General features: G+C 41.0%; 1 protein-coding gene across 2 annotated transcripts in view; it reads left to right on the top strand.

The window, feature by feature from the left end:
• Positions 1 to 1,117: 1,117 nt before the first annotated feature.
• Rasa2 (RAS p21 protein activator 2) overlaps positions 1,118 to 19,701 on the top strand; it is an 88,846-nt gene continuing 70,262 nt past the window's right edge. The window contains exon 1 of one of the 2 annotated variants that reach the window (XM_034484055.2): positions 1,118 to 1,298. In XM_034484055.2, the coding sequence (XP_034339946.1) occupies positions 1,169 to 1,298 (130 nt within the window). In that variant the 5' untranslated portion in view covers positions 1,118 to 1,168. The remainder of the gene's footprint in view (positions 1,299 to 19,701) is intronic. The other variant, XM_076917718.1, reaches the window with a different exon arrangement.

The following is a 19,701-nucleotide window of genomic DNA, read 5'->3' as shown; positions in this document are numbered from 1 at the left end:
TCACTTTCTCTAAGGCTGCATCATACAGGGAAAGGTGCATCGTGACGAATCCACAAGCTGGATTAGAAGTATTGCTCTGTAGCCTAAGACACCTAGGAAGCTTAGGCCACTCTGTCTGCCTGACTGGGCTTTGCACAAGTGGCTTCTGAGCTTGCTTGTCTTCCATTCACTCTTCCCAGGAAGGTTCATTCCCAAGAAGGCTCTCCTTCACTCCCTATTTCCACACCTGGATTCTATCTGTGTGCCCTTCCAGATTGAGGCGCTCAAAGTCTGGGCACCTTTTGCCCTAAGACTATCCCTATATGTCTGACCCTTAAAAAACATTCCTTGACTGGCTGACTCCGGTAGATACCTGGCAAAGAACAACCCTGCTCTATTAAATCAGTTTCTTCCTTCTTAGGGCAGCGCAGTTAACCTCAGGACCAGGAAATCATCCCTCTCATCACATACCAGGGTATTATTCACACGGTTTACTCACTGTGAATAGTTCCCTTAAGATAGTGGCAACAACTAGTTGAAGATTTACAAACTTCCCAGGGCCAATCTACTTTCTAAAAAGCCTGCTTGTGGGAGTGGGAAAGAGGTCCCTGTTCTGAAATACACAACTAGTGATAAATTCAGAATTTCTGTGGGTCTCAGACAGGATTGGGCGGAGTCTGTGGTCCTTTTCTTGACCCAACTTTTTGCAGAGCAATGTGTCCAGAGCAAAGGTTGCATGAGTGGTTTGTCCCCACGTGCGGGAGCATCTAGACACTGTTGGAAGAGTCTCGAATACATCTCTTAATGTTTGCCAAAACGCCAAACTTTTTCTTTGAACCTGGAGTCGTTCTGACTGGGGACTCCTGTTTTCCTTGAGCATCAGGGGACCTGGAGGTCCGTTCGTTCGGCCAATTCCCAGGATTCTGGGGATCACAGCAGGACCTGGGTTTTCCTCCCCGTGGGGGTTTCAGAGCGGCTCCCAGGACTTGCCCAAGGAGGAGAGCCAGAGTTGGGTCGCAGGGAGGCTGGGCGAGGCGGATGCAGGGCGGGCACGGCGCGAGGGGCGGGGCGAGCCAGCCCGAGGCCGAGGCGGGGCCAGAGAGAGGCTCGATCCGGCCTAGGCCTCGCTCCGGCTCCGCCTTGCCGGGCTACGCAGGCGGTAGGGCTGCGGTAGGGGCCGGGCGGCACCATGGCGGCGGCAGCGCCTGCTGCGGCGGCTTCTCCCGAGGCGCCGGCCGTCACGGGCACCGCAGAACCCGAGACGGGAGACGAGGACAGTCGTGAGGTCCGAGTGCTGCAGAGCCTGCGCGGCAGGATCTGTAAGCGGGGCCGGGGCTGAGGGGACCCCGGGGCGGCGGGGCGGCGCGGCGGAGGGTGGGCGGCGGGCACGCGCGGGGGTGGCGGCACCGGCGGCCGCCCGGGACTGGTGAGACTGGATGGGGGTGTGTTGGGGGAGGCGCCGCGTCGACCGACTGCCCGGTGCGGGTCGGGGCTCCCTTCGGGACCAGCGGGGTAGGGACCTGCACGCGCCGACCGGCGTGAGGGGCGCTGCCTGGAGCGCGGCCTGGACGCGGGAGCCCGGGGCGCGGCCGGGGGCGCGCGGAGTTTCCGGCCTCCCTCCGACGCAGGCCTGCGGGCGGCCGCGGACGACGGGAGCGGCCCGAGGTGGGAGCCCCGTGGTAATTACAAGGGAGGCGCGGCTGGAGGAGGGAGGCCGGCTGGGGCGGGGCCGGCCCGGGCCGGGCGGCGGGCTGAGGAGGGGGTGTGAGCTCCCTGGGGTTCTGAAGCCGGTGCGAGGTGGAGGCGGACTCTGGGGGCTGCGGGAGCCGGCGGCCCGGCAGGGAGCGCGGGCGAACGGGGCGCCCGAGAGGCTTGGGCGGGACACCTGTGTCCGCCCCACCTTGCAGCGGCGGGGACTTGAATCGAGAGACGGCGTGACTGACAGGGACTTCGGGCAGGATGTAGTGGCTTCCTGTGAGCAGGTCTCAAAACACAGTCATCCAGTCCGCACTTAACCCACTTGATTCTTTCCCGTGCATTTGTGACTCTTGTGAGAGCCGGTACCGATGACTATAGAATCTTACTCAGAGACGGGCCAGTTTGATTGTCATTGCTATCCTTAGTCTTTAAAACGATCCTTTGACATTAGATTGACTTCCCCCAACTTATTTAGACGACCCCTTTCTTCTCTGTCTGACGGACGAGTCAGTAGAGTTTATTGTTATTTTGTTGAAAACCTCTTTCAACTGAGATTATTTTATCCTCAGAATGGAATCAGTCTCCCAAATAATCCCTGGCTGTGAGAGATATTTTATATGTTGAAAATTCAATTGCGTTAGAATGGCCGATACTGCTCTTTCTTCAGCAGAATATAAACGTTCCTTCTTAAATCTTGATGCCATTTGCGTCTTTTGGATTCTCTCACTTCAGTTTTTGATGTTACTCCCCTTTCAAGAATTTGGAATTTTATTAAAACCCCAGGAGTAAGCATGTTAAATGTTACTTTTAAATTCTCTGATGTCATCCTGGGACTCCTAATTCAGACACTTTAAGTATTAAAACTTGGAAAATTATACCAGAGCAATGAATATTTTGTGAGTCTTAGTTCCCAGTATTTTAAGTTACTTTCTTAGGGTGTAAACTTTTCGCAGTTTAGCTTTCTTACACTTAATATTTGCGTGTATGTAATGTTTGGGAAAAGCCAAATGAAGTAGAATTTTCTCCCTCTACTAATCTGGTTTTCCAAATTTTTACTACTGTATATTTTTCTGTGAATCGATGCTAGACACTGTCTGTTGAAGCCTTACTAATCTTTAAAAGCAGATTGTGTTGTGGGGTGACAACATTCACTGTTAGAGTTGAGATTTAGTATTGGGCTGTTTCTAGGAGTTAGTTACCTTCTGCTTTGACCGGATCCATAGCAAAGGTTCTGTGAACAGTTTGGTAAAAATATCACTCCAAGTGAAATTCAGATCTGCAGATAAAAAAAAAAAAAAAAAAAAAAAAACCACACACACACACAACTTGGTTTCTGTGGTTTAGGCAATCCCACTGCCCAGAAATTGACCAGTAATTTCCTGGGAATATTTTTAGTTTAACCAGGGCTAAAGTATTACACTTGTTTCCACCCTAGGCAGTTTAGTTTTTAATTGCTCATCTTATAGCTCAGGTCATGTTGTGAGTGTTTCACAAGGAAACATATTTAAATCAAGAAGAATACCCCTCCCATTTCTCAGCCCTTCTTTTAGCTGGTAGAATCTAGGTGGTTGAGCTCTGGATCCTTGTAAGGAAATGCTCTCTGTTTCCTGAAACTGACACATGGGCTTTGTAAGGTGAGGGCTGAGAAGTAGCAGAAATGTTAGCAGGTGCTGAGGTCACAGAAATGGGAGGGATGATGGCAGTTTGACAATGAAGATTCTAAGTAGTTCGGGGATGCTGAAGTCACCATTCCTTTCTTACCACACCAAGACACTGTGGGGAGAACCTGGTAGTTGCCCGTTGGCCTGGAGATGTGCTGTCAAATTCAAAACTGCTCTTTGGGGGCCTCTGATCCGATCCACAGACAGCTGAAAAATCCACCTGAGGAAACATTCCTGGGTAGTATAGTCCAAATCATCCCTGAGGAAACTGAGGATGGATTGATGTGTATATTGTTGAAGTTCTAGAGGCAGATAGTGGTCCACACCCTTTTTCAGTGTTTGATTTCTAATTTGTTTGTGTCCCATAGATTTCACAAGGTATATATATTATCAAGTTGACAGATCTGAAAACCGGGGGTGGGGAGATGGTTCAGTTGGTAAAGCGTCTGCTATGCAAGCCTAAGGGTCTGCTTCAGATCACCAGAACCCCTGTAAAAAGGCATGGGTGAGGGAGGAGGGGGTCACAGCACATTCCTTTAACCCCAGCACTAGGGGAGTGTGTGGACAGGCAGATCCCTGAAACTCATTGACTGGGCCACCCTGGTTGAGAAGAGTTTCTGGTTCATAGAGAAACCTTGTCTCAATAAAGGTGAAGAGAGAGAGTGATCAAAACATCAGATGTTGGTCTCAGGCACCCACACCCATGGGCATGCACATGTGCACACAGTTAGTACACTAACAAGTACACACACACACACACACACACACACACACACACACACGAACCATCTTATAGCTGCTTTCACACAACCAGTTTAAGGAAATCTGTTATTGCAAACAGTATTTTGGGTTATAGACTGATTAATGCCCAGTTTCTTGGGACATTTTAGTGTCCTAAAAATCCTGAATGTTTTGAATGGCCAGCCTCCTTAACTGTATTCAAGAGGCAAAGTTGTTAGATATCTTAGAACTGTCACCTGAGCCTTTAGTAAACAAAATTAGGAGTATTTTTGGTCTGAACTACTTTGATGTAAGTAGCATTACCTAAAGGTAGTTTGTATACATTCCCCAGTTACACCCTATATCCAGGTGAACAAAAAGTTTCAAATTTTCTTTATACATATTTTCAGGTTTGATGTGACCTCCTTTTTGGTTATCCCCATGTCTAATTAAGTCAATTGTTAATGTTATGAAAGGTTCTTCTCCACCTTCCTGGGCTGTAAAGGTAGCAGGTTTCGGAGACTTGAGGGAAGTGTTTGATATATTGTACAGTGAGATCTGTGAGACAATGATGTGACCCAAGAACTCACTTAGGGTTTTGATATTCTCAGACCAAGAATGACTTCAGGCTGTTTGACAAAGGAGATAGGTTAAGTACTTAAGCTTGGGGGGCCTGGTGTAGTCAGTACCTTCACACATACCCCAAGTCCCCTAAAAAAATCTGGGTCAGCCATGGGCCATCTCTTAGGAAGGAGTGAAGTAGGAGATAAGCCTTATCTGATGCTCTTGTCCAACATGCACCAGCATTTCCTGGTGTACAAAGCCGATTGAAGGCAGAAAGCCCGTGTTCTGCTTTATTCTTGATTAGGTAATATTCCTGTGACTTTAGGCAGCTCCTTTACCCTTGAGCTTGGGGGTGTTTCTATCTTTCTCATCTTTAGAGTGGACTAGTGGACTAGTCACCAGTTGTTTTGTCATGTTGTTGTCTCTGCCCGAGATGGTGTCCTCCTCCCCTTATTTATACCGGAGAGCCACGTATCCTTCCAAAGCTTGCTCCATGTGACTCAAGTCTTCTTTGAGCCAAATTTACCCTCATTTCTAGCCATTCAGCTTTGATGCTTAAAAAAAAAATCATAATTCATGGCCATTTTCTTATTATTATAAAAATCATTTTTATATGTCTCCTGTTGTATTAATTTTAGAATTCATTCTTGTTTTTAATATTTGTTGTTGTTGGTGGTGGTGTTTGTTTGTTTTTAACAGTCTGGCTAGATCACAGCAGGCCTTTAGAAAATACTCTTCTCTCATTGTTCTACTGAGGAAGGCTTTCCACATTGCTGACCAGATTAGCAGTGCTAGCTTCATTAAAGGAAGACTTAGGGATCTCTTAGGACTTTCTTTATTCTTTTTCTTGGAAAATTGTAATGTCCACTAATCTTAGGTTTGAACGGAGGCCAAAGTTGCCTCCTTAAGAAAAGGATTACGTTTTTCTAAATGCTGGCTTATTAATTAGAATATTAATTATTGCCTGACTATGCTCATGAGTTTTGTTACTAATTGGTCCTGAAGCTTGGAAAAGAAAATACTAAACTCAAACTTTGTCCAGAAGTGTTTTTATTTGAGATGGCAGGTTTAAATGTTTTGGTAGTAAGATGTAAATCAAGACATTTTAATGACTACCCGAGAGTTGAGAGGAAGAGATTTAAAAGGGATTATTCATGCTAATAATTCATTATTATCAGATTTTTGAAATGAGATGATGAATACTTAGTAGAGGGATTTAAAAGGGTTTACTCATGCTAATAATTCATTATTGTCAGAAATTTGAAATGAGATGATGAGTTATTTCGGACAGAAGAAGAATCCATCTTTGAGATGGATAGAAACTGAGGAAAAAGGGATCTTTGTAAAAGTTCACAGAGCATTCAGCTCTGTGGAAGACAAGAATAAACCTCAGGGAGTTCATAGAGGTTTTGTAACTGAGAAATCTTTGAATAGTCCTGAAGTGACTGTGGAAGTAATGTAGATAGAATAAAACCATCACTTTCATCCTTTAATTATAAATCCTAATCCTATTTCCTTGTTAATGTGCTTTAGGAAATTATTTAATAATACCAGATTATGTGTTTTGCCTACTGGTATATTTTATACCCTTTTAAGAACTGGTAAGAAAGTTTTGTTGTATAGTCATGTATTATTAAGTTAGGGAACATTTTCTGTGTGTTAAATTTTTATGACATCTAGTTTTGTGTAATGTGTTAATCACCAAAAATCTCTAGCTAAATCGGCTTCATTCTGTGTGTGTGTGTGTGTGTGTGTGTGTGGTGTGGTGTGTGTGTAGGTACACATACACATGTGTATATGTGCATGTAGATGCCAGAGGATTATCTCAGATTGTCCTCAGGAACACTGTCCACCTCTCTTATGGCTTGGAGCCCTACTAATTAGTTTAGATTGGCTGGCCAACAGACTTTGTACATCCCTCTGTCTCTGTCATCTCTGTGCTGGATTACATGCATGACTCCTCACACCCAACATTTTTGCCTGGGTTCCAGGGATTAAACTCAAGTCCTCATGTTTGAGGCAACTGCCTTACTGTCTGATCTCTCCCTCTAGCCCCCAAAACTGACCCACTATAAGGTTATATCAATTATGCCTAGGTGATACTGACATAGGCCTTTAATCCCAGCACTTGGGAGGCAGAGGCAGGCAGATCTCTTGAGTTCATGGCCAGCCTAGTCTACAAATCAAGTTCTAGTACAGCTAGGGTTACACAGAGAAACAGAGTCTTGATTGCCACCCTTACCAAAAAAAAGTTGTTACTATTGAGTGTGGTTTCTAATAGTGCTGTTAATGATAGACTGACTGTTGCAGATTGAGGAGCCCCTACTTCTTTACCTAAAAAATGAGGATTCGGATGTGTCTTTCAGCAAACAGCCCTCTAGTTATTTCATAGTTACTTTATGAAGTGTACAGTTTGCTTGACGGCAATACATCAGAGACCTTTGCTTTAACACTTGAATTTGTTTAATATACCTGTTTTGTATTTAATGCACTACTTTTAAGAAATTTGCCTAAGATTTATTAAGGTTGTTTGAATCCTAAACATTTTCCTGTGGCCAGTAATTAATTCAGTAGTAGTATGTAATACATATTTGAGTTTCTGTTAGGGCATACCAATCCCCAGCACTGTAAAGTAGGTCTAAGCTGTGAGTGAGATGAGAAAGTCTTCACTCAATGTTTTATTCTAAAATGTATATTAAGCAGTAGCTTTCATTTATTCTCTGTGTAGATAGTTATAAAGCTTTAGAACTGGAAGGAAAAGAACTCTCTTGTTCTGTTCATGTGTACCTGAAGACTAAGGGACCCAGGTGTCACATGTTAATGACTTATAGGACACTAGTGCACTGTTTTTTCCAGAGTGCTATTGATTTAATGTTGAAAATACACGACATTGAAGATAGGAAGACTGCTCTACATCCCGATGGTTTCTAGAGTGATGGGATTTCATTGGGTTTTGCGCACATGCTCATGGGCTCCTGCTGAGGACTGAGTGAGGTGATTAGGACTAGCAGTGCTAGGAGCCCTGTGGAAACTAATCTGGATCCTTACTCACTTGGTCAAACTCCACCTTAACTCTTTGCAGTCCTCAGTGTCTCTTGTGTACTTAAAAAGTTCTGATACTCAGACTCTAGAATCATCATTTTGAGGGTCTACCAGCTTAGTCTGCTTCTTTTTAGAGGTAGTTTAAACATTTACAAACAATTGCTTGTGTATTAATAGCTTTTCCTCTTCAGAGAAATAGAAGCAAAATATGCAGTGTTCTACATCTTTTTAAATATAACTTAAAGATTTTTCATATCCTCACTTAAAAATAATATATTCATAAATGTATAATATCTCATCTCATCTAGATGTATTGCGTTTTAGGTAACCAGTCACCTATTGATTGCAATTTAAGTTGTCTCGTCTTTGCAATAACAAACATTGCCACAGTAAATAGCCCTGTTTATCACGTATATGTGTAGGGTGTGGGTATGAGTGTGGATGTGTGGAACTGGAGAGAAAATTCAGGGTGTTATTTGCACTCTACTGTCAAGCTGTAGGCCGTGTGTGTGTGTGTGTGTGTGTGTGTCTGTGTCTGTGTGTGTGTCTGTGTGTGTCTGTGTGTATTTTTGTTTTTGAAGGCAGGGTTTCTCTGTGTAGCTCTGACTGCCCCGGAACTCACTCTGTAGACCAGGCTGACCTCAAACTCAGAGATCCACCTGCCTCTGCCTCCCAAGTGCTCAAATTAAAGGTATGGCCACCACCACCACTGCCTGGCTGCTGCATATTATTTTAAATGTGAGCTCTTTCTATGTAGCCCAGGCTGACCTTGAATTTGTGGTGATACTCTTGACTCTTGCAGTTGCCGAGTATGCTGAGAGTACAGGTGTGCACTACCATGTCTGGGCTTCATACAGATTTTTTTAAAGATGCCAGTAGAAAAATATATGCAAAGGCACTCCAGAGAAGAAAATAAATTATCTAGTAAATATATGAAAATGCTGGTGAAATTAAACAGAAATGAATCAGAGAAATAAAAGTATAAATACCTCAACATTTAAAAATTGGAAACCTGGCATATTTCAATATTTAATGAGAGCTTAAGAAACAGATACTGTTTGTTCTTTCATTGTGATTTTACATTTATAAAACCATGTTAGAGCATTTTGGTAGTATCTTATTAAAATTTAGATGTATTTTTCTTATGTTTTTACTTCTGCTATATCATCCTACAGGCACAAAGATACTTTTCATTGACCTTGTTTGTTTTTTAAAAAGGAACAACTGAAGTTCTGTTAACAGGAAAGTGGTTAAAGTGGTTTGTTCATATATATATATATATATATATATATATATATATATATATATTCTATAGCAGTGAAACAGAATAAATACGTCTATATTAGAATGACCCCTGATATGTGCTATTGGGTGAAAAAAAGCAAATTGTTAGAGTAATATGTATATTTATTATCTGTCGTCCATCTATCTGTCCATCCACCCATCCATGCTATAATCTGTTTTTAGGATGCCTGAGGGTCAAGCCTGGGGCATCACAAATGCTAATTATGTTTCCTGTCACTGAGCTACAGTCCAGCCCTTCTATGCTTCTAAACTCTTGGAACAGTGGGGTTTTCTCTATAAATTAATAGACAAATTTCATTAAAAAATGTCTAGAAAGATGTATATTGATTTCTTTCAATAATGGGCAACAGGAATGCGTCTTCTCTGTAATGACTTGATTTTCAATAAGGAGTATAGTATAGTATGTATTCGAGATACTATCAAAATTTTCTATCTGTCCAAATGAATTTGGTAGTGTCAGACATTGTGAGACTCAGTTTTAACTTTTGATTGAATACTATATTCAAAATCTGATTTAGTAGCATTTTAAGTATACATTGAAATGGATAATACCAAATTTTCTGTTTTCAGTTTCTACTTAATAGTTTGTGTATAAATGTATGTCGTTGTGTGGGGAGGTGTATGTAGATGTGTAGAGAGTTGCTTCTCACAGTTCCACCGTGTGGGTCTGCAGGTTGAGCTCAGGTGAGCATGAGCAGCAAGTGCCTGTTCCTGCTGAGTTATCTCACCAGCCCTCCTTTTATGTCTTCTGGGAAATTTCAGCGATTTCTGTTTGATCATGTATATGTGAGTGCAGGTGCCTGTAGGAGCTAGGGGAGTTAGACATGGTTGGGAGCTACCCTATATGGATTCTTGGAACAGAATTTGGGTCTTCTTCAAGAGAAGCATGTGTTAGCCTCATAATTTTATTTTGAGGTTAAAGAAAATGAAACTCAGCCGGGCGTTGGTGGCACACGCCTTTAATCCCAGCACTTGGGAGGCAGAGACAGGCGGATTTCTGAGTTCGAGGCCAGCCTGGTCTACAGAGTGAGTTCCAGGACAGCCAGGGCTACACAGAGAAACCCTGTCTCAAAAAACCAAAAAAAAAAAAAAAAGAAAAAAAAAAAAAGAAAATGAAACTCAGAAAATTCAACAGATTCTTATATACTTTGCTTGTTTGATCAGTTGTTTATGCTAAGAATGTTGACTTTTCAAAAAGTTAATACTTTCCAGAGGAGTGTTACATAAACGTCCTGAATAATTTTGAACCTGTATATTTGGACAGTCTTATTTATATAAAATTTGCTCCTTATATATGGGAAGTGAAGCAGTGTTTATTGAATATTTGCTGCTTTCTGGGTATTGGGCTAGGATACTTTGCTTAGTATTTTATTTGCTTCGTTTCATTAGAGGATTGCTGTTCTTTAAGAAGGAGCAGCAGAGAGGCTCTTGAGCAACACCAGATTTCAGCAGGCTTGTCGATAAGATTCATGTCCGTTTCCCTACACCAGGTTGCCTGCCTAGTAGTGTATTGGCATGAATTCATTTCTGTTGTCAGGACATGGTGATTCCTCTAAATTAACAGTTGCCTAATGAATAGTGAGAAAAGTTAGATTGTTGTCAAACTCAGTCAAAATGAGCCTAGAGATTTGTAAAAATATTCTTTTGTTTTCCTAACCTTGCTTTTGTTGGTTTTTCTGTTCCACCTCCTCCCTGCCTCCATCCCTCTCTTTCCTCTTTCTTCCTTTCTTTCTCTGCTTCCTTGTTTTTTGACATGAAATCTCACTATGTAGTTTTGGCTGGCCTCAAACCCTCAGCCTAGTTAGAGAGTGCTAGAACTGCAGGTGTGTGCCACTACACCCACTGATCTCTCTATTGTTTAATGCACTTTCTTGTTTTGAGTGGTTCCCCTAATATGTACACACCTTTTATAAACGTGGGGTCTGTGTATCCTCTTTGTTATTAGGCACTGCTTTTTCACTTTTGAAAAGTAGATGATAAGAGTTCCATTACCAAAGATAACAGTCATATCCCATGTAAGGCTTGTCCATGTGGCTCCAGGCTCCACTAGCATCTGTCTTTTAGCTGTTTGCTTGCCATTTCAGGCTCTTTAGGTTATCTTATGAGCCTTGCTGTAGGGACCAGTGGCCTAGCTCAGCAGAGATTACACCATAATCTCTGATTGCTTTCTCACAGTGCACAGGGGCCTTTAGGGACCTTAGAAACGAACACACATTCAAAACTGACACCAGAAGTGAGCAAGGCAAACCACAGGAAGATCCTTCCTGCACTTAGTAACATACTTCTATAACCTATGGACACTTCCTGGCAATACCTTGTGAAACCAGCCTTTTCATGTGCAGGAATTTCCTAACTTCTTGTTTTAGACTAAACTTCAGACAGAGGTGATTAGTATGATCACAATATAGATAACTGGAACAGTTATTATGCATTGTCTTTGATCAGGACATAGTGACTTGGATAAGGGAATTTTATGTAGATGTTAATTTTTAAGAACCTATAACCCAACAAGAACACTAGTTCTTGTTTTGATTTACTAAGTACTTACTTTGGTTTATATATTGTAAGCCAAGTACTTTACCACAGCTGATGTTCACAACAGTCCTAAGTATTACCTCTTTTACACAGGAAATCGAAACTAAGGACACAACAGATTCTAAAGTACAAAGCTTATTTTGAAACTCAGATGTTCGTCTTAAAATGCGCTAATTTAACCTGCTGTATTGTCAGCACCACTTGTGGTTTTAGAATTGCCCTCCCTGTTGCAGAAGTTGAAATTAAAATTAGAAGAAAAATTTGAAGACTTTATTGTATGTTATCATATCATAGATAGGATTGTCTGATGTATAATTAGGTGACATTTTAATTTTATCTAAGCTTATCAACCTGAGTCCATATTCTCAAAAATTTTTAATTGTTTTAAAGATTTTTTTAATCTTATGTATATGGGAGCTTTGTCTGCATATGCACTATATGTGCACCTCATACCCTCAGAGAGCACCAGATCCCCTAGACTTGGAGTTAGGATGATTGTGAGCCATCATCTGGCTGTTAGAAACCACACTTAGTTGTCTGCAGTAGCAACAAGCTCTCTTAACTACTGAGCCATCTCTCTTGCTCCCACAGTATATTTTTAAGTATGTTTGAGCCTTCTTTGGTTTTTGTTATTAATGTGAATATATGGTGAAGTTTACATACTGTTGTATCTTCTTACTATGTAAAAGCTAAAAGCTTCTGTTTAGATTAACATCTATCTCTGAGGGCATCATATTTTGTGTCACTTAGGCCAGTTTATACCAGATTCTATGAATTCTCTCTGTGTAGTTTCTCTTCAGTTTTTCCTTTCATCTCTTTCCTTTTCATTACCTCAGTTAAGACCCTTGTCAGAGTAATTGTCTTGAAGTAGACCACATAACAACTTTTAGTAACCTTGTTGTCTAAGTTAGAACTAAGTTCTCTGTTGGTCTCCATCCTGTATCCTGCAGTTCCCCCTTCCATCCACCTGCCTTAGTTTGTATTACTCACTGCAGCCTTGAAGGTGCCCCTCTTGTTCCTACCTCCATTACCAAAGACAACAGTCATACCCATGGGGACTGTCCAATGTGGCAGGCCTTCCTTCTGCTGGGACATTGTTCTTCTGGTGTGAATTTCTGTATTTTGAAAAAATATGTATCACTTGGAAGATTTATTGTGAAATTTAAGTAAAATAACATGACATTCTTTAAAAATCTGCTGTGTGTAGCCTGTTAATATATTAATTAAGTGGGAAGCTTTTTATTATGGCTTGGCTTGGCCTTTTCCTGTTCCAAATAGTCTTTTTTTAAATTTTAAGTATTATTTTGTCCAGGACACTGACTTATGATTTCCTCTGAGGCTTAATCCCTTTAGGATCTGTGTTGGATCTATTTCTTCTTTGTTTTAAAGGTATGCTTTGAAGTAGGGCTGGGTTTGCCAAGTCTCTTTCAGACAAGGATAGATTCTCAGAACTACTATTTTAGAAAATCTTCAAGAATAGAGTGGAAAGATAATCATGCTATTGGCTTTTGACTGTAATTTATTCACTGATGCTCTTGCTGCTGCTGATTTACTTTATAAAAAGGAGCAGTATTGCTTACCTAATAGGGTTGTTGTACAAATCAAATGAGACATTTGAGAAAATCCTTAGTTGTGGGGCATCCAGATATTTAAGAGATAGCTTATCCAGTACTGTGTTCACTAGAACATTGTTAAATAACAACAAAACCTACTGATAGAAATACATATACAGAACCTTCTCTAAAACATGTCCACACACACCGAAGTCTGCTGAGCAGCTTGATGTTTGGTATCCTAGTGCCAGATACAATTTATATGGTAGACTAGGAAGATGGCTCAGTTGGTAAAATGTTTGCTGCACAATCATGAGAATCTTAGTTTGATTCCCACAACTCACATGAAAAAAGCCAACTATGGTGATACACACTTGTAATTCTGTCTTTGGGGAGATGAACAGGAAGATTCCCTGGGACTCATGGGTTAGCTAGGTCTAGGCAAACTTGTTAGCTTCAGGTTCAGTGGGAAGCTCTGTTTCCTAAGAAATTACATGATAGGATCTAAATTCAGACAAGCCTGCCTGCTTGCATGAAGTTACTGTACAGTCTACACAGAGAGGACAGTCATCGAAATATATAACATTGGGGCTGGAGTAGAGGCTAAGCAGTTATGAGCATATACTCTTAGAGAGGACCTGAGTTTGATTCCCAGCATCCACAGTGGATAACTTGCAATAGCCTATAACTCCAGCTCCAGGGAGATCTGATGCTCTTGATGGCTTCTGTGGGCACTGTGTGTGTGTGTGTGTGTGTGTGTGTGTGTGTGTGTGCATGCATACACACAAACACATGCACACAGGGTATTTAAAATTTAAAATTACTAAAGTTTAAGGCCAACCAAGGCTACTTAATGAGACTCTGTCTCAAAAATAAAGTTATGTGTAAATTTTCCTTTGATATAAGTTGATCTGTGTCAACACTCTGAAGGTTAACAGTAAGTTTCCTATATACAATCATGTGGCGTATTAGTAAGTGGGAATAGGAGTGAATACTATGTAAAATGACAGAGGATGAGAAGAGTCAGGGAGGACTTCATTGAGAAGGTAGTTTCTGCATAAATACCTAAGGAAATGGGAAAAACCAGGAGACACTCACTTTTGCTATTGTCAAAAAGTAAACAGTTAAAAGCAAGATAATAAATACCAATGGAAATAGTAACTGACAACAGGAGTGGAAAACGAGTGCTTCCACGTAAAGATCATCAGAACTGTAAATTAAAGATAAAAACTGATAATAGCTAAGAATGGTGGCATAGGCCTGTAATCTAGCACCTGGGAAGTAGAGGTAGGAGGGCGAAGAGTGCAAGGTTGTCTGTCTATCCATCCTTCATAACACAGCAAGCCCAAGGTCAGCGTGAAAGCCCAGTCTCAAAACCTTCCCCCTCACCCTGCACACATATGATGAAGAGGTACATCTTAGTGGTCAGATAAAATTACTGTCATATAATATGAAGGTTATTTTGGCCAACTTACAATATGTCTATGAAAGGAAATGTCTAATGAAGGGTTTATTTTGTTTCTGAAAATTTGTGATTTTATAAAAAGGGACATTTCAAAAAGAAATTTGGCTATTTTAAAAAATTTGGGGCCAGGCGGTGGTGGCACACGCCTTTAATCCCAGCACTTGGGAGGCAGAGGCAGGCGGATATCTGAGTTCGAGGCCAGCCTGGTCTACAGAGTGAATCAGGACAGCCAGGGCTACACAGAGAAACCCTGTGTCAAAAAACAAACAAACAAACAAAAAAAAGAATTCAGTAAGAACAGATATTACAGAGTAAAGAAGTCAGGCTGGAGAGCCATCCTTCTTTTTCCAGTGAGGGATGGTTATTGTGAATGATATACCTCCTGACCTTGTTTTATTGTTGATGGAAATGACAGTCATAAATACAATCAAATAAATACTTCTTGTTATAGGGCCTTTGTATATTACAGTACCTTGGCATGTTTTGTTAACAAGAGGACCTGAGTTTGATCACTAGCACCCAAGGAAAAAATTTCAGGTGTGGCAGTGCATTGCTGTAACCTCAGCGCTGGGAGGCAGGTCCCTGGGTCTAGCTGCAGGTTAGTCTAGCTGAATCAGGGAGCTCCAATGTCAGTGAGAGACCTTGTGTAAAAAAGTTAGTGAGGAGCACACCCAGTATTGAATTCTGGTCTCAACGAGCACACATGGATATACTTAATCTATATTTATAAATATGTGCACATACAGATTTCCTTTTATTAATACTAAAATTGAAGTGAAAATTGTATTTTTTTAACTGACTTACTCAAGTATCATATAAACTATAGTAAAATGCTATCAGAAATATTTTCCAGAGACAGGTACACACATGCATTGAATTAAAATATATATTACTTTAAAGGTTCGTTGTTTTCATTTATGTGTATGTCCATGTGGGTGTGTATCATATGTACGCCAGTGCCCTTGGAGGCCAGAAGAGGGCGTCAGAGCTATTGAGCTGGAGTTAGAAGCAATTGTGAGCCACTAGGGAACTTAACTCCAATCCTCTGGAAGAGGAAGGAGCAATGATCTCTACTACTGTGCCCATCCCCCCCCCCCACCTCCACCTCTCCCTCTCCCCTTCTCTCCCTCCTTCTTCCCTCCCCCTTCTGTGATAGTGGCAGTCAGAGGACAGTTCTGTGTGGTCAGTTCCCTCCTACTATCTTTATGTGGGTTCTGAGGATCTAATTCAGGTCATCAAGCTTGCATGGCAAGTGCCTTTACCCACTGAGCCATATTGTCAGACCCAAGGTCTTGTAAGTGAGTTCCAAACCAGTGAAACACCCCATATTAAAAAAAACAAAAGTGGATAGCCTAAGGAATGGCACCTGAGATTGTCCCCTGGATTCCATGTTCACTACACACTTATGTACATGCGCCTTTACCTCCCTCAAGCTCCCATAACTTCAGAAGTCACATTTCAAGGGCTATGGTATTACTCAGTAGTGTAACGCCTGCACATGGCTGTGAGGCTGAGTTCCACAGTGTCACAAAACAAACAAAAATCACATATCAGATAGGCTACCAAAGACTTACTGCCCCCTTTAAAATCCAAAGAGCCCTGCAGAATTGATTTAAACACACACACACACCTCGAATTTGTAACTGTTTTTTGCGTAGAACCTTCCTACCTCTGCCATGGTTAATTTAAAATGTGCTAGTATTAAGAAATAGCCATTAACAGATAGCCACCTTCATCATCATTGTTGATGACTCAAGATCCAGCCCAGACCTCCCATAGCCTTTACCATCGAGTGGGTGCCCTGTGAATTCCTTCTAAATACACAGGAAACCTGTAAGTGGTACTGCTTGCTACTAAAAACTGCTAAAACTCAATGTCCTTCTGTCTTCCAGTTTTCTAGTGAGTGAATGAATCTGATTAGTGAAACTTAAAATTAGTGAAATTTAGGAACATAAACATAGCTGAGAGGAGAGTTAGTTTTTAGCTTTAGAGTCTCCACAATACCGAAAGGCATACAAGTAATGTTGTACCTCTAATCCACCATATCTTGTACAAGATTAAACTTGATTCTTCTTAAGAATAGAACTCAATATGTAGACTAGAGTAGCCTTGGACTCAGAGATCCATTCACAAACCTCTGCCTCCTAAGTGCTAGGATTAAAGGTATATGCCACCATGCCTGGAGAGTCTTTTAGTTTATAATGGCATATTTTAAAAATATCTAAAAGTGGTCCTTCATGGCTGATGAATTAGTTTATTCCAATTTCCCTCCCATTTAAATGTGCTCTGTAGATAAAAATCCTGAATGAGGAGGTAAAACAAAGAACTACTTAGCACGAGCTACCCAGACTGAGGTAGGTGAGTGTTACCAGATACTAAAAAGTGGACACGTAAGTGGGCATTGACAGGTAACAGTTTGATTTGGTAGTGCTCAGTATTGTTAGTGTTTGTAAAGGCTCTAGACAAAGGAAGGTCTGAAGCTGACTGTAGAAGGTTAGGGTGTGAGTGGAAGAGGAGGATTAGAGGATGTCATGTGATTTATACCCTACAATTGCCTAGAAATAGTAGGACCATCTGGTAAAATACAGGCTTCCAAAGTGCTTCACTTTGCCTTTTATGTAGCTTGATGGTGGAGTGTGTGCTGGTAACACCTTTTGCCTACTTTGAGATGCAGAGATGCAGCAGTGCTTCTGTGGTCTAACCATTGCCTAGTGTGCTTTACAGATGAGCAGTGATCACCAAACTAGTGTAGTTTGGAATTACAGCTTAAAATTCCTCATAACTGATAAACATTAGTCTTATTATTTTGGAGAACTGGGCATTGATGGGATGAATTTTCAAAAGAGCTTATTTGAATGTCAACCAGTGGTAAATAGTGAGAAAAATATGTTAGGAAAACTGCCTTTATAAAAAGTGGTGCTGGGTGCATTTCTTTAAACTATATGAGACTTGGCCTTTAATTATTTTAAGCAAATATTTGTCAATGTCAATTTCATTAAATTCTACAGACAAAATAACCCTTGTTTTTTTTTCCCTTGGGGGGTGTGATTGGTAGATTATGTACCCATTATGCACCATTACTTTCTAAACAGTACTTAACATGAATAAAACAGGTACACATCCTAGGGTAATGATTTAATGTTCTAAATTAACAAATATGGAGCATATTTATTGTAGTCATATATATACATATATACATACATATATGTTCATATAAAATTAGCTGTTGTATTATGGTCTCTCTAAACTTTGGTTTTAAAAATAAATCCATTGAGTTATGCAGAGGCAAAGGAGATTCTGAAGAAATTTGACAACAGTGAAAATAGAATTGCTAAACAAGGCAGGGGAGAGAACTCGGGTAGAAAGGGTGGGCTTCATATAAAGAGGGAGAGGATTCTGATAACACTTTCCTGTAGGAAACTGCTTCACTTATAAATACTATCCAATTTTAATTAGTTTTGGAATCATTTACAAGGTGAGGTTCTCTGATCCTGATTTACTTGAGATAAGCATAACTTTGTTTATAATGGTTAAACAGTATAATCTCATTTTTTTCTGATCTCCAATGATAAATTTAACAGTAATAAATATTTTGTTGCTGCCTTTCCATTGACTCCTTTTTTTCCTTTTTTCCTTTCCTTTCCTTTTTTAGGCAAGGTCTCACTATGCTCTGGTTGGCATGGAACTTGGTATGTAGACCACACTGGTCTCACACTGATCCTCCTGCCTCTGCTTCCTAAAAGCTGGGATTAATGACCTGCACCACCACACCTGGCTCTTTGGTTTTCTTATTTTAAGTTAAAAAATTGTTTACTGAACATATATATATTCTTCTTAAATTTCTTGTAGACTTTACTACATATTGGCATTTACAGCTGCTAGTTCTAAACTTAAGCAGGACGAACACAAACCTTCATCGGAAGAGCTACTCTTGAGTGTTTTTTTCTGAATGCTTAGTAAGAGAAATAAGAGAGACCTGGTCTCAGAGTTCTTTGGGGGAATTTCCTTTATAAAGCTACCTCACTTTCTTTTAAAAACTTACTTATCTTTGTATTTATTACATGTGTGGAGTGATGGGTTCTGTGTACATACTGGGGCATGTGTGTAGAGGTCGGAGGACAACTTTAAGGAGTCAGTTCATCTTGTTTTGTTCTCAAGACAGGGTCTCACTGTGTAGCTCTGACTGTGTAGCTCTTGGAATTGAGTCTGTAGAGCAGACTGGAGGATCCCACAAACTCACAGGGATTCTCCTGCCTCAGTGACTCCAGTTGCTGGTATTAAAGGGATGACCACCATTCCTACCAGTTCATCTTGTTTTTGAAACATGGTTTCTCTCTCCCTTTTTGTTTTTGTTTTTCCCTAAGACAGGGTTTCTCTGTGTAGCTTTGGTTGTCTTGGAACTTACTCTGTAGACCAGCCTGACCTCAATCTCACAGAAAGCCACCTGTCTTTGCCTCCTCAGTGCTGGGATTAAAGGCTAGTACCACTGCCACCTGGCTGCAGGGTTTGTCTTGTTGTCTGGCCCAAGAGCTTCTGGGTGGGTCTCCTGCATCACCTCCTGTCTTACTGTAGAAATGCTAGAAACATTTAGGTGCACACATGCATCTAGCTAGTCAGGATTGCACACAAATGTTTTCACCCACTGAGCTGCCTTGCTGGCCCCTTCCTCACTTTCTTAGATTTGTGCATTGGTATGTAATTTCAGTATACACTTCAAGTAGACACTTGTCATTTTGGTACACAAATAGCTCACAAGCCCTTCAAAGCTTGACTTACTGGGTTCTTTATTCCTTCAACAAACATGTTGCCAGAGTTTTACTGTTTTACATCTTGGGCATTAACAAGTTCTCGGGCCTCATACAGGAGCTGCAGAAACTCTTAACAAAAGTTCAGCCCATTACAAATGCTCTCAAGGAAACCAAACATAGGAGTATGGTAGCAGGATCATCTGCTGTAGACAGACATGTACCAGCCATGTAAAGAGTAAAGAGATCCAGGAAGAAATCATAATAAACTTAACATGGCTGATGAATGGGGAAAAGTGAACCATAGAATGAACAAAGGAGTCAGAGGGATACTTTAGGGTTATGTAGATTATTAGTTAGAGATTAGAGTTTATTCTCAGGCAAATGGTATGAGCAGAGAAGTGACTGAGTTGATGAAAAAATCATGCTTGGTC

This window comes from Arvicanthis niloticus, chromosome 21 (genome assembly GCF_011762505.2).
Source record: "Arvicanthis niloticus isolate mArvNil1 chromosome 21, mArvNil1.pat.X, whole genome shotgun sequence".
Classification (NCBI taxonomy): domain Eukaryota; kingdom Metazoa; phylum Chordata; class Mammalia; order Rodentia; family Muridae; genus Arvicanthis; species Arvicanthis niloticus.
Note: the sequence above shows the minus strand (reverse complement) of the source record. Positions and strands in the feature narration are given on the sequence as shown.